Source organism: Pseudonaja textilis, chromosome 12, assembly GCF_049901715.1.
Source record: "Pseudonaja textilis isolate UNSWEBS1 chromosome 12, rPseTex1.2, whole genome shotgun sequence".
NCBI lineage: Eukaryota > Metazoa > Chordata > Lepidosauria > Squamata > Elapidae > Pseudonaja > Pseudonaja textilis.
Genome location: NC_142001.1, coordinates 11,664,449 through 11,678,091, shown reverse-complemented (window position 1 = coordinate 11,678,091; position 13,643 = coordinate 11,664,449). Strand labels below are relative to the sequence as shown.

Genomic DNA, 13,643 nt, shown 5'->3' with positions numbered 1-13,643 from the left:
TGGCCATTCTGCAGATCCTCCAGGAGTTTGGGCCCTGACAAGCAAGGGACTGGAGGCTGAGGATCGTCTATGGACCTTCTCAGTCATCCAGGACCTGGTGGTCCCAAAGGGGCTTTTTTCCAAGAGGCAACTGGGCCTTTCTGGTTTTTCTGTTGAAGAAGTTTTGCTTCTCTCACCCGAGAAGCTTCTTCCGTTCTGACTTGGAGGGTGGGTTCATCAGAGCTGAAGAAGCTTCTGGGATGAGAAGCGAAACGTCTTCAACAGAACAACCGGAAAGGCCCAGCTGCCTCCTGAAAAAGCACCTGTGGGAGTTTGACGATTACAATGGGAGTTGGCTAGGCTGCATGAGCAGATGTCTTTCTGGAATTCCGAGTTTACTCTTGCAGGCTTCTTCAGAAGCAACCACAGTTTTGGAGATTTTATATATATTTTTATCCAGCCTTTGTGGTTTTTATAAATAACTCAAGGCACCAAATGGACCTAATGCTCTTTCTTCCTTCTATTTTCCCCACAAGTCTTTGCGGTGAGTTGGGCTGAGAGACAGTGACTGGCCCGAAGTCACCCAGATGGCTTTCCATGCCTAGGACAGGACTAGAACTCCCAGTCGCCTGGTGATTAGCTAAAGTCACCTAGCTGGCTTTCATGCCTAGGACAGGACTAGAACTCCCAGTCACCTGGTGACTAGCTAAAGTCACCTAGCTGGCTCTCATGCCTAGGACAGGACTAGAACTCCCAGTCACCTGGTGACTAGCTAAAGTCGCCTAGCTGGCTCTCATGCCTAGGACAGGACTAGAACTCCCAGTCACCTGGTGACTAGCTAAAGTCGCCTAGCTGGCTCTCATGCCTAGGACAGGACTAGAACTCCCAGTCACCTGGTGACTAGCTAAAGTCGCCTAGCTGGCTCTCATGCCTAGGACAGGACTAGAACTCCCAGTCACCTGGTGACTAGCTAAAGTCGCCTAGCTGGCTCTCATGCCTAGGACAGGACTAGAACTCCCAGTCACCTGGTGACTAGCTAAAGTCGCCTAGCTGGCTCTCATGCCTAGGACAGGACTAGAACTCCCAGTCACCTGGTGACTAGCTAAAGTCACCTAGCTGGCTCTCATGCCTAGGACAGGACTAGAACTCCCAGTCACCTGGTGACTAGCTAAAGTCGCCTAGCTGGCTCTCATGCCTAGGACAGGACTAGAACTCCCAGTCACCTGGTGACTAGCTAAAGTCACCTAGCTGGCTCTCATGCCTAGGACAGGACTAGAACTCCCAGTCACCTGGTGACTAGCTAAAGTCGCCTAGCTGGCTCTCATGCCTAGGACAGGACTAGAACTCCCAGTCACCTGGTGACTAGCTAAAGTCGCCTAGCTGGCTCTCATGCCTAGGACAGGACTAGAACTCCCAGTCACCTGGTGACTAGCTAAAGTCGCCTAGCTGGCTCTCATGCCTAGGACAGGACTAGAACTCCCAGTCACCTGGTGACTAGCTAAAGTCGCCTAGCTGGCTCTCATGCCTAGGACAGGACTAGAACTCCCAGTCACCTGGTGACTAGCTAAAGTCGCCTAGCTGGCTCTCATGCCTAGGACAGGACTAGAACTCCCAGTCACCTGGTGACTAGCTAAAGTCACCTCGCTGGCTCTCATGCCTAGGACAGGAGTAGAACTCCCAGTCACCTGGTGATTAGCTAAAGTCGCCTCACTGCCTTTCATGGCTAGGAGAAACTAGAACTCCCAGTCACCTGGTGATTGGCCAAGATTCACCAGCCAGTTTCATGCCTAAGATGAGACTAGAACTCACAGTCTCCTGGCTTCTAGGCCAGTGCCTTACCTACTATACCAAACTGCCTGGCAGGCTGTGAGGAAAACTAAACCTGAGAAGCTACTAATCAAGATAAGAAGATCAGTTACAGTGGCCCTCCAAAAGAAACAATAATTTCATTCTTTCATCTCTCTCTAAAGAAGAAGAGACAATCCGGCCCACGCATGTCCCCAATTCACTCTTCTATCTCCCGATACACCCCAAACTGCACTGCTGAATTTACTGGAAAAAAAAATGCTGATTTCGGCAAAGCAATTTACTTTCCCTTTTTTGCACCAAAACCAAAAGAATGCTTAAACGCTCCCCGCCCCCCCAAAAAAGGAGAGGCAAAAGAACTGCCCCCCCCGCCCCTCCCCCAATCAATGGACCATCACTACAAGTCTCTTGAAGGTCAACGGGTTTCTTTTTTCTTTTAAGAAAAAGGAAAATAGATTGTCAGCCTCCGTAAGTTTTTCCACCTCTGTTCTATGTCATCCTAAAAGGCACCCTTTATTCTGCCGATTCCATCATTCTGAATTTTCTGAAAGATTTCTAAACCTCCCCCCGAGTTCTGATCTCATGTAATTTTGTGATGCCAGCATTCTAAAATACCTTTTTTTTCCCCCAGAAAAACTCTAGCTCCCTCCCTTAAACCTCTCCCTGACTGAAAGTAAACAAGAGTTATATCTACGTAATCACACCGGACATCTGCTTCCTGGTTTCAACCCATCCTTGCTTAATTTTATACTGTACTTTTGGTTTTCTCTATAGCAGGGGTCTCCAACCTTGGCAGTTTAAGACTTGTGGACTTCAACTCCCAGAATTACTCAGCCAGCTAAGCTGGCTGAGTAATTCTGGGAGTTGAAGTCCACAAGTCTTAAACTTGCCAAGGTTGGAGACGCCTGCTCTATAGTACCAGACTGAGCAATAGAACAATGGCCAAATATTCCAGTGCCGGCCACCTTTCCCAGAAAACCTCTACCCAGGCAGCAGAAGGCAGAAAAGAGAGAAGAGCAGGACGGTGAGTCAAGCGGGAAAGGCAACACGTCAGCCTTCAGAGGTCTATTTCTGACAACATTTCTGAGGAAAGAAGACTCACAATTTGTGGCTATGTCGATCAGCAAAGTTTCTTCAGCCTCTGGAAGGAAAAACAAAAAAAACAAAACAACCCAAAATCACAAAGCTGCAAAATGCATTGTGATTATCACAGGAATCTTTCGCTTGGGCTAACTAAGGAAAAAACACAAGGGGTCGATAAAAAAAATTTGAAGACAAGTGGTAGACTTTTAATCTCGGCTTGCAAGAGCTCAGCGCCTGGATTGTTTTTGTTTTTTATCTGTGATGCGGAGTCAGTTTCATTTCCAGAAACACCAAGGCCGTCACACAACGTCTGTGGAGATTCTCAGTCCTCCAGGCCAGGGTTGTCCCAAAAGTGCTTCTTCCAAGAGGCAGCCGGACTTCCTTGTTGTTCTTTAAAGGTGTTTCACTTCTCATCCAAGAAGCTCCTTTAGTTCGTTTTTTTTCTTCTCTGAAGACGTTTCGCTTCTCTTTCAAGCTTTGAATGTCTTCAAAGAAAAACTAGAAAGTCCAGTTGCCTCTTGGACAAAAAAAAAAAGCACCTTTGAGTCCAGGGCTATCAGCTCGTTAGTTAAGCAAGGGGATTCCCTATGATGTTTCCATTGGCGCAGGATTTATGGTTGCACGAAACTCCGACTTAGCATCTCTGGTTGCTAGGGTCCGGATTCTGTTTGTGGTTTTGATTTTGACACTAACCTTTCTTTCCTGGCCTGGAGGAAACCATGAGTCATCAAACCAGAAGGAAAACAGACTTTGAATACCTTGTACACATTTAAAACGGCTGTTGATTGGAATGTGTTCTTGAGTAGTGGGCTCTGTCCCTTGGAAGCTTATAACCAACCTGCAATTTTTTTTAAAAAAAGTGATAAAGTTAGAGGCACAGGAAGGAAACAGAGGGAAGCATGCAAAATTTTACATATGGGATGATATTCTTTCTTTCTTTCTTTCTTTCCTTCCTTCCCTTCTTTCTCTCTCTTCTTTTCTTTTTTCTTTTCCTTTCCTTTTCTTTCTTTTTCTTTCTTTCTTCTTTCTTTCTTTCTTTCTCTTTCTTTCTTTTTCTTTCTCTTTTCTTTCTTTCTTTCTCCCCCTCTCTCTCTGACACACACACACACACACATATGGAATGGCATTATAGCATTTGTCCAAACTCAAGAGACTACACAATGATTTTCTGTAGTGCAAATGGGGACTACATACTGGCTGGGGCATTCTGGGAGTTGAAGTCCGCACATCTTAAAAGTTGCTAAGGTTGGAAATATTGCCTTGGGCTACAAGTGCAAGGATGAGCCACAGTGGCACAGTGGTTAAGGGCGCAGTACTGCAGGCTACTTCTGCTGACTGCCTGCAATTTGGCAGTTCAAAACCCACCAGGCTCAAGGTTGACTCTCAGCCTTCCACCCTTCCGAGGTGGGTCAAATGAGGACCCAGATTGTTGGGCGGGGCAAGAGGCTGACTCTATAAACTGCTTGGAGAGGGCTGTAAAGCACTGTGAAGCGGTATATAAATCTAAGTGCTCTGGCTATCTGTGTACAGATATGTAAGCAGTGGCGACAGAAACATTCACACTTCCCTGGGGACTTACTCATATTCTCCGCCACGTTGGATCAGGCTCAACTCACACGGCATTTGCTGACCTGCATTCAGCTCCACGCCCTGAAGACCAGCTAAGGAAAAAGGCAGAGCAAAAAGCAAGGAAGGATAGTTTTCCCCTCGAAGGCCAGCAATTGCCATCCTGTTCTGTTCTTCTCTCTCCATCTTATTCAACCTCTGAAAGAGGATAAAGCTCAGAGCCTTGTCGTGCCAGCTCCACCCCCCACCTCACCTCTCTCTGCCAGCTTCTTAAGGAACATTTTCATAAAAAGGGAGAGAGAGAGAGAGAGAGAGAGAGGTACAAGCCAAAGCATTTGACCTGAAAAAAAAAAAAGCACTGTTGTATACTTTAGCAAGAATGACCAGCAAGTGATTGAAAAACACAGCACCACCATCAGTTCGGAAAACAGTGTTGAACCAAACACGTTTGTTTCTGACTTCGATGCTTTAAAACTAAGATCTGCTGTGTGCTAATATACCAGCAGAAGAACCAAATTTTTTTTTTCCTGTATTAAGTTCAGTTCCTTTTCCAACAGCAATCCCAGCCAGGTGTTTCCAAGAAACTCATTTAGCTGCAAGGGGGAAAAAAAAGCTTTCTCGACTGACTGCCTACGGCACCCGAGAGTATAAGAAATGAAACTGCTGATTATGGAAATCTGTTCTGTTGCTCGCATACTTTGGGATTGCGATTTTGGGAAAATGGACTAGGATCTATCCATATATCTACTGGTATTATCTGTATCTACCCACCTACCTACCTATCATATCTTTATCAAAAGAGATGATAGGTAGGTAGGTGGGTAGATACAGATAATACCAGTAGATATATGGATAGATCGATATAGATGACAGATCGATTGATCGATCAATAGAGAAATGATAGCCAGATATAGAGATAGAGATATAGACAGATATTAGATTGATTGATAGATTGACAGAGAGACAGACATAAAGACAGACAAAAATAGAGATAGTTTGATAGATGACAGTAGACAGATAGTTAAATAGATAAGATTGATATAGATGACAGACTGATAGATAATAGATCAATTGAGATGATAGACAGACATAAACAGACAGACAGACAGACAGAAATCGACATAGGTAGATAGATACAGACTAGATGGGCTGAGGAAAGTACAAGAAAGGGAAGACAACAGATAAAAGAGCCGGAGAAGATCAGAAAAATCCCAGAATCTTATTTCTAGAGATCTAGAGAGGTCCAGATACCAATAAACATCTTTCTATACATGCACCAGCCTGTACTATGGTGAGAATGGCTCTCCCAAACTTATAAAAACCAGGCTGAAACCATGGGAGTTCTTAGCGGCAGAGCCCGGATGCTTTGCCATCCGTCGCAAGGATTCCCCCCAACCCCCAACCTCCTGGATCAGCAGCAGAAACAACCACATCGCCGCACTGTTTGCATCTCAATTAGCCTGCTGGAAGGAGGAGGAGGAGAACAACAGGAACCTGGCAAAGGCTTTGCACGCTCTCCTTGGCAAGCAAATTTCACAAGGCAACTCGGGTACCCTTACCCTTAATACCGTGGGGAATTTGGGTGCTGGCAGGCCTCTCCTGGTTATGCCATCCCAGATGACCCAGGAAGCTGCAGGAAAGGAGGGAGCCCATCGTCCCCTGCCCAGCTGGCAGGAAAGGAGGGTGCCCATCATCCCTTGCCCAGTCAGGAGGGAGCCCATCGTCCCCTGCCCAGCCAGCAAGAAAGGACGCAGCCCATCGTCCTCTGCCCAGCTGGCAGGAAAGGAGGGAGCCCATCGTCCCTTGCCCAGACGGCAGCAAAGGAGGGCGCCCATCGTCCCCTGCCCAGCCCATAGGAAAGGAGGAAGCCCATCATCCCCTGCCCAGCTTGCAGCAGAGTGCCCATCACCCCCTGCTCAGCCCACAGCAAAGGAGAGTGCCCATCGTCCTCTACTCAGCCCACAGCAAAGGAGGGTGCCCATCATCCACTGCCCAGTCCACAGCAAAGGAAGGAGGGTGGCCCATCATCCCCTGCACATCCCGCAGAAAAGAAGGGTGGCCCATCATCCCCTGCCCATCCCACCGGAAAGGAGGAAGCCCATCATCCCCTGCTCAGCCCACAGCAAAGGAGGATGCCCACTGCCCACTACCCAGCCAGCAGCAAAGGAGGGTGGCCCATCATCCACTACCCAGACGTCCCTGGGCTTCAAGAGGAAGTCCTTCTGGAGGAAGCAAGCCAGGCAATCTTCCATGCCGGGTCGGCCCTGAACATCACCCCCCATTTCTGGGGTGCTGCAGGGCCTGACCCCCCCAAACTCCTGTGCCCCCCAAACCCCTGCTTTAAATGGGGGAGAAACACTCCAAAGCCAAGAGGGCTGGATTTTAAGGAAGAGGGGGGGCTTTCCTTCGAGCTGCCCCCCCCAGGACAAGGACAGAGCCCGCCCCTCCCACTGAGACAACCGCCCCACAGACGCCCCCCGCCCCATAACTGCCCCCCCCACCAGCTGGGCTAAGGATACAGCGAGGGTCCTTTTCCCGGGGGCGGGGGCCCCCAGAGGCTCCATGGAGGCGGCCAGGCCCCGTGGCGGGCCGGGGGATGCTCGTTCCCGGGGGGCTGCGTTGCCCCCCCTGCTCCGCTCCCTCCCCTCCCCACCGCGCGCTCCCGACTCGGCGGCGACCTTCGGCGACGCGCAGCCCGCAGGAGAGGGAGGAAGGGAGCAGACGAGCGCAAGGGCCGGAGGGTGGCCAGAGCGGCGCCGCTTCCGCCCGGCGGTGGGTGGGTGGGGAAACGCCGCGCAAGCGCCCTCTGCCGGGCGAAAGCGGGGTCGGTTGGCTCTCTCGCTTAAGGGAGGTTGCGAGTAGAAGGCGGGAGGCTTGGAGACACATGGGGCTTGTAGTAGAAGGAGAAACATGGGAGTTGTGGTGCAAGGGGATCTCGGAGAGCATCGCCACGGCGTGACGCTATTTGGATTTAGATTTATTAGGAAGTTCCCCCCAACAAGGTCAAAAAGTGTAAGAAAACGAACAAAATAAAGAGATGAAAAAAGGAAGTGAAAAAAGGAAGAAAACATAGAATTATGACGTTCTATTGAGTAATTTCTATCTTACTCTTCTTCCCTTCTCCTCCTTTGACCCTTTTTATCCTCAAATCTATTCAATCAGCTGCTCAGTCTTTTTTTCTGAAAAAAAAAACCCCACCTCCATATAATGCTTCCAGTCTTTTAAAAAAAAAGTCTTTATTGAGTTTTTTCCCCCTTGGCCAAAGAATTTGCCATTTCCACAAACTGGGTTAATTTTTATCATCTCATCTTTCATGGTGGACCTCACATTATTATCAAAAAGGTGACATTTGTTATATTTTATTTATATGTTTTTTTCAGTTGGAAATCGGATTCGTATGCTTAATTTCTTATCCGGTTGCCGCCAATGTTTGCAAATCTTGCTCCTAGTCACACAGTCATGATTTGCTCAATGGGTCCACTTTTTTTAATGGTTTGCCTAAAAGAGTGGTTACGTTTCTGCAACTAACCTAACTTGACTTTTTTATTTTTTGAACCAAATTTGGCGCTTTGGATCGCTCCTGATTCTCAGCATTCAAGTTTTATTTGTTTTATTAATATAATATATAAAAAATGCATTTCAATTGAACAGTGTGTTGTCTGGGTACAATTGCTTTTAGGCAATCATAAGATGTTTACAATAACATCACAATAACATTAATACTGTAATAACAATATTTTGATTGTCCATTTTAACAAATGCCCATTTTAACGTTTATCCTTTTTATGTCCCTTTCTTGCTAACTTCTGTAACCTAACTTGATTTTTGAATGCAATAGAAATTTTATTCATTGTAGTCGTTTTACCAGATCAGAAGTACAGAACTATTCTTTAACAAAGGTACAGGTATACCAGTCGCCTTGTGTGAGAATACGTGGCAATATAAATTTCCTAAAATAAATAAATACCAGAATATGGCTGGGGAATTCTGGGAGTTGAAGATCCACACATCCTAAAGTTGCTAAGATTGAAAATCAATGATTTCTGTAATGGGTGTATTTTTTAAATTTTTTATAGCAAATAACAAATATAACAACAAAGAGTGGATGAACATGCTTAAGAACAGGATATATAGTTGTGCTGTGCCACTGCTGACAAAGGAAAGAATATGGAGATAACACAATGTATAGAATCCCTGTTCCTGCAGTCTCCAGTAGCTGTTTTTTAGAATTTAGAATAATAGAGTTGGAAGGGACCTTGGAGGTCTTCTAGTCCAACCCCCTGAATGGCAGGAAACCTATAGCATTTCAGACAAATGGTTCTCCAATCTATTCTTCAAAACTTCCAGTTGGAGTATTGGAGCGTTCACAACTTCTGGAGGCAAGTTGTTCCATTGATTAATTGTTCTGACTGTCAGGAAATGTCTCCTTAGTTCTAGGTTGCTTCTCTCCTTGGTTAGTTTCCACCCATGGCTTCTTGTCCTGCCAACAGATGATTTGGAGAAGAGCTTGACTGCCTCTTCTTTGGGGCAACCCCTGAGATACTGCAGCACTGCTATCATGTATTCTTCTAGTCTTCTTTTCGTCAAACTAGACATACCCAATTCCAGCAACTGTTCTTTATATGTTTTATAACTTTACAACTGCCAACCCTCCCAGGTAAACCAGACTAGGTAACCCAAGTGCAGCATGCCAATACTACTTATAGTAAAGATATTGTAAAATAGCCTTTCAAATCTGAATACACATCTGCCCAGGGTCTTGTTTTAAACTTTTTTCTCAGGTTACCAAGTTGCTCTGGACCCAGGTTTCATTTATCGGATGGCTGCGTATTAGTTTTGTCTTGTCCCCCAAGGCCATTCCTTCTTCCCTCTGTGAAATTCATGGAACCCCATGTCTAATTTCCTGTGATAATCATGACCCACCTTCCCCCTGTCTGGTTTGGTACAGTAACTAAACAGGACAAGTACGGACTCCCAATTGATACTTAGAACTGCAAAATAAAACAGTTGCAACCAGCCTGCCTTTCATTGAAGACCTATATATTGCACAGGTGAGAAGGAGGGCTGAGAAACTATCTACAGACCTCTCACATCCTGAACATAAACAGTTTCAACTCCGCTCCTTGGGACTCTGATATAGGGTGTTACATGCCAGAACAACTAGACACAAAGACAGTTTTTAGCCCCGCACCATCACTGCTGAACAGCTAATTCCCACAGTCTTGTCTTATGCCTAAGGATATTCACCCTTGTTGTATGGCTGAAGTATTATTATAATCCTTCTCATTTTCTCTACTACTACCTCTTACTGGTATTATTATTACGATTATCTGGATCTTTGGCATGTACATTGAGAACTTCTGCACCAGAGACAAATTCCTTGTGTGTTTAATCACACTTGGCCAAATAAAACCTATTCTATTAAACTCTACTCTACTCTACTCTACTCTACTCTACTCTACTCTACTCTACTCTACTCTAATCTACTCTACTCTACTCTACTCTACTCCCTATTCTATTCTTCTCTACTGTATTATATTCTATTCCTAACTGTTCTATTCCTTATTGTATTGTACCGTATTTTACTGTACTGTATTCTACTCCAGTCCTAATTCTATTCTACTCTACTCTGTTCCTAATTCTCTCCTCTCCTCTCCTCTCCTCTCTTTCCTATTCCACTCTACTATATTCTATTCCTAACTGTTCTATTCCTTATTGTATTGTATTGTACTATACGGAACTGTATTCTACTCTACTCTATTCCTAATTCTATTCCACACTACTCTGTTCCTAATTCTATTCTACTCTGTTCTATTCTGTTCTGCTCTATGCCTAATTCTATTATATTCTATTCCGTATTGTATTGTATTGTATTGTATTGTATTGTATTGTATTGTATTCTACTCTACTCTACTCTACTCTACTCTACTCTACTCTACTCTACTCTACTCTACTCTACTCTACTCTGTTCTATACCCTATTCTATTCTAATTTATTATATTTTATTCCTAATTCTATTCTGTATGGTATAGTGTTGTGTTGTGTTCTATTCTATTCTAATTTCTACATTTAAAGGAAAGGGTATACAGGTAACACGTGCATTCTTCATCTTGAAAACCTTCCTATTTTCTAAAAGGCTGGTTTTTAACTGGGTTCTCTTGAGCGAGCAGCGGAGTCCAAAACCAAGTTATGGCCCGATGTTACATTGTGTGAATCCCATTTTAGCACTCCAAACCCACACACGCACCATGTTGAAAGAAATGGAGGCGATCCCAGAAGGATTGTTAGTGGGCCATGAGTAGTAGCTCCTGGTGGGCTCCTCCTTGGCTTTGGTTAACTTCTGGGAAGCACAATTTATGCTTGGGAAATCCTCCAGGGACGGCTGCCAAAGTTAATGTTTTAAATTTCTCATTTAATTAGAGTCAGTGATGGGTAAACCCTGCGCTTCATCAGGCAGCGGCAGGCAAGGCTGTAAATTTTCACTCCATTGGCTTGCTCCAGTGACTCTGGAGATTACAGCTCCATGAATATGAATGAAATTCCATTATGTGCTATCAAGCCCAGGCGGGGCTGCTGCTGCTGCTTGTATCGCTCTGCCCAGGACTCTGGAGCACCTGGAGGGTGGAGAACCTTCTGCTCCGTGGATGGAGGCTTTACCAAGCATTTCCTACTCCTGGTGGACTCTGCCCCGAGGAAGCAGAAGGACCCACCCTTGGCCTTCCGTGGTAGGTGGTTGGTGCCAATCAATAGCGGTGGACTGGCAGTTTGCTTCCAGATAATGGTGCGGTTCTAAGATGCATGGCAGATGAGCTTCCGGAGGATTACAGGAAATCATAACTGGGACTTGCAGTTGTAAGGACATAAGACATCTCTTGACCTCTGGTGCTATATCCATGGATGAAAAAAGTTATAAGCTGGTCCAGAATCCATCCATCCTTTCTAATTTTCCTTCCTTCCTTCCTTCCTTCCTTCCTTCCTTCCTTCCTTCCTTCCTTCCTTCCTTCCTTCCTTCCTTCCTTCCTTCCCTCCCTCCCTCCCTCCTCTCACCCTCCCACCTTTTTTCCTTCCTTCTTCCTGCATTTTTTTCTTCCATCTTTCATTTTACACCTTCTCTTTCATTTTCCCTCCCTCCCTTCCTCCCTCCCTTCCTTTTTCTTTAGATTTTTGTCAAGCTCTGGGGAAACCAGGAAATACAGGCAGTCCCAAAAAGTAAAAAGAGGGTTCCTTGGTGGTCTCTGAGCTTGCTTGTTTTCTTGCAGACATTTCAATACCCAACTAGGTAACATCGTCAGGCAACCGTAAGGAGTGCTGTTTGCTGTCAGTTTATATTCTGGTGGCTAGCCTGTCTGCATGGGTGGGGATGGTCTTAAGAGTTTCTTTCATTGGGCTATTACTAAGGGCTCTTTGGCAGTTCCTTGATTGGGGTATCATTGACTTGGCTGCTGGTCTGAGTGTAAAGATTTATAGCAAAAGCTTAAGCTCTCTACAAGAATCTGACCAACTAACGGTCAAAGGGAATGAGCAGGGGATAAGAAAGGCATTCAAGGTTGGCTGGACTTCGATCTCTTGTGGGCACACAGGGATCCTTGACTTAGCGCATCCTCAGAAAGGCGAAAACTATCAATAGGATGAATAGCGGATGTATTAATAATCCAAGCAGGCGACTGTCACTGTCAATGATGCTGCCTTTGAACCAGCCCAGAATTGTCTCAGTGTTTCAACCACGATGGGTTGAAGGCTCAGGATTTCTCTCCTTAATAGCTATGCTTCTTTCTGCTTATCTCTTTGCTCCTCTTTAGTTTACAAAAAAAATCAGACTTGTTTTATCTTGGAAGCATTCCCCTTGGGAAAACGGTTAGGAAGAAAACATACGCCTAGACTCTGTTCAAATAAGCAACACATTAAGCTCAGTTTACAGCTGCTGCAGTATACGCTACCTGTCGCTAACATCTAAAAGGGGTGCAACACCCCCTTCCCTTCCCAGGAAAGTAGCACGCACAAGTGTGCTTCTCATCTCTTACTTCATCTCTTAGTGGTCTCCCATTATTTGAGGGTCTGCCACAAAAAAGAGGGGGTCAATCTATTCTCCAAAGCAATGGTTGCCAACTGGCCCACCGGTGGTCCCTGGCTCACCCCTGGCCCACCGGTGGTCCCAATGACGGCTCTTTGAATCTCCCGCGATCGGCGCGGCCAATTGCGGGTGATTCCTTATGAGCCAATCACAGTAGTTCTTTCCACCAATCACCGTGTAGCCCGTTTGCACCAATCAGGTGAGGGTATTCCAAGAATGCTAATATGGAACACTCTTGGCTGGTGATGCATCCTAACCTGCAGTTTAAAAATCACAAAGAACTCGGTTTATAGTTCGAATGCCCATGCCGCGAACTGCGGGCCATTGTCAGACACTAGCAAGTCTGGTAGTCCACGAGTGGCAAACAGTTTGGTTAGTTCTTTTATGACTGCTTTCTGTGGTGGTAGATTGCATGACGCTCACTTCTCAGCTCTCTCTGCCAGCTCCATTGCCTCTTCCCCCTCGGAGCTCTCAGGTTGCCTGGATGCTGACCCCCTCCTCCTCCTCCTCCTCCTCCTCCTCCTCCTCTGATTCAGCTTGCTAGAGGGGCCGGTGGCCAACAGGTTCAGCCTCATCATCTCCTACAGATTGGGCATTTCCTGCATTTAAAATTCTTAATGAAAATATTTCTCAAGGGAGGCCACATTGCGTAATGCCTCCTTAGGTCATTGAGCAAGGAGGAAGCGCTGTCCTCCCCTCCCCCTCCCCCAGGGCTGATTGTAGTGACACTCGGCATGCACCAGGGGGCAGTATATTCATGCATGTAAAAATTGCAGTCTGCCAAGCTAAATGAGGGTTGGTTTTTTTTTTTTTTTTAAAAGTAAAACCCGCGCTGCAGATGGTTGCAGAGAGAAGCAGGCGCCAGCTGTGCATTGAAATCCCCTGCTTTGCAGGGAATAACAGAGTTGGAAGAGACCCTCGAGGTCTTCTAATCCAGCCCCCTTCTCGTGCAGGAATGGGGGGCAGGAATGGGTGCAAAGCATCGTCCCATAATGACCGAGCGAGCAAAAAGGCTGCCAAACATGAGAGATTTTGATCTCATTGTGGGCATTTGCAAGAAAAAGGATTTGATGGAAGGCAGTAAAGGCAGCTGAAGGTAGCGGGTGGCTGGGCCCTAGAGGGAACCTTTTCATTTTGT

The 13,643-nt window shown here is 46.0% G+C and overlaps 1 protein-coding gene across 2 annotated transcripts in view; it reads right to left on the bottom strand.

Moving 5' to 3' along the window:
- OCRL (OCRL inositol polyphosphate-5-phosphatase) overlaps positions 1–7,167 on the bottom strand; it is a 28,906-nt gene extending 21,739 nt beyond the window's left edge. The window contains exons 1-4 of one of the 2 annotated variants that reach the window (XM_087941028.1): positions 6,954–7,167; positions 4,448–4,518; positions 3,627–3,706; positions 2,888–2,926 (exon numbers count right to left, since the gene is read on the bottom strand). In XM_087941028.1, the coding sequence (XP_087797154.1) occupies positions 2,888–2,926; positions 3,627–3,706; positions 4,448–4,518; positions 6,954–6,998 (235 nt within the window). In that variant the 5' untranslated portion in view covers positions 6,999–7,167. The remainder of the gene's footprint in view (positions 1–2,887; positions 2,927–3,626; positions 3,707–4,447; positions 4,519–6,953) is intronic. The other variant, XM_026702978.2, reaches the window with a different exon arrangement.
- Positions 7,168–13,643: the final 6,476 nt, after the last annotated feature.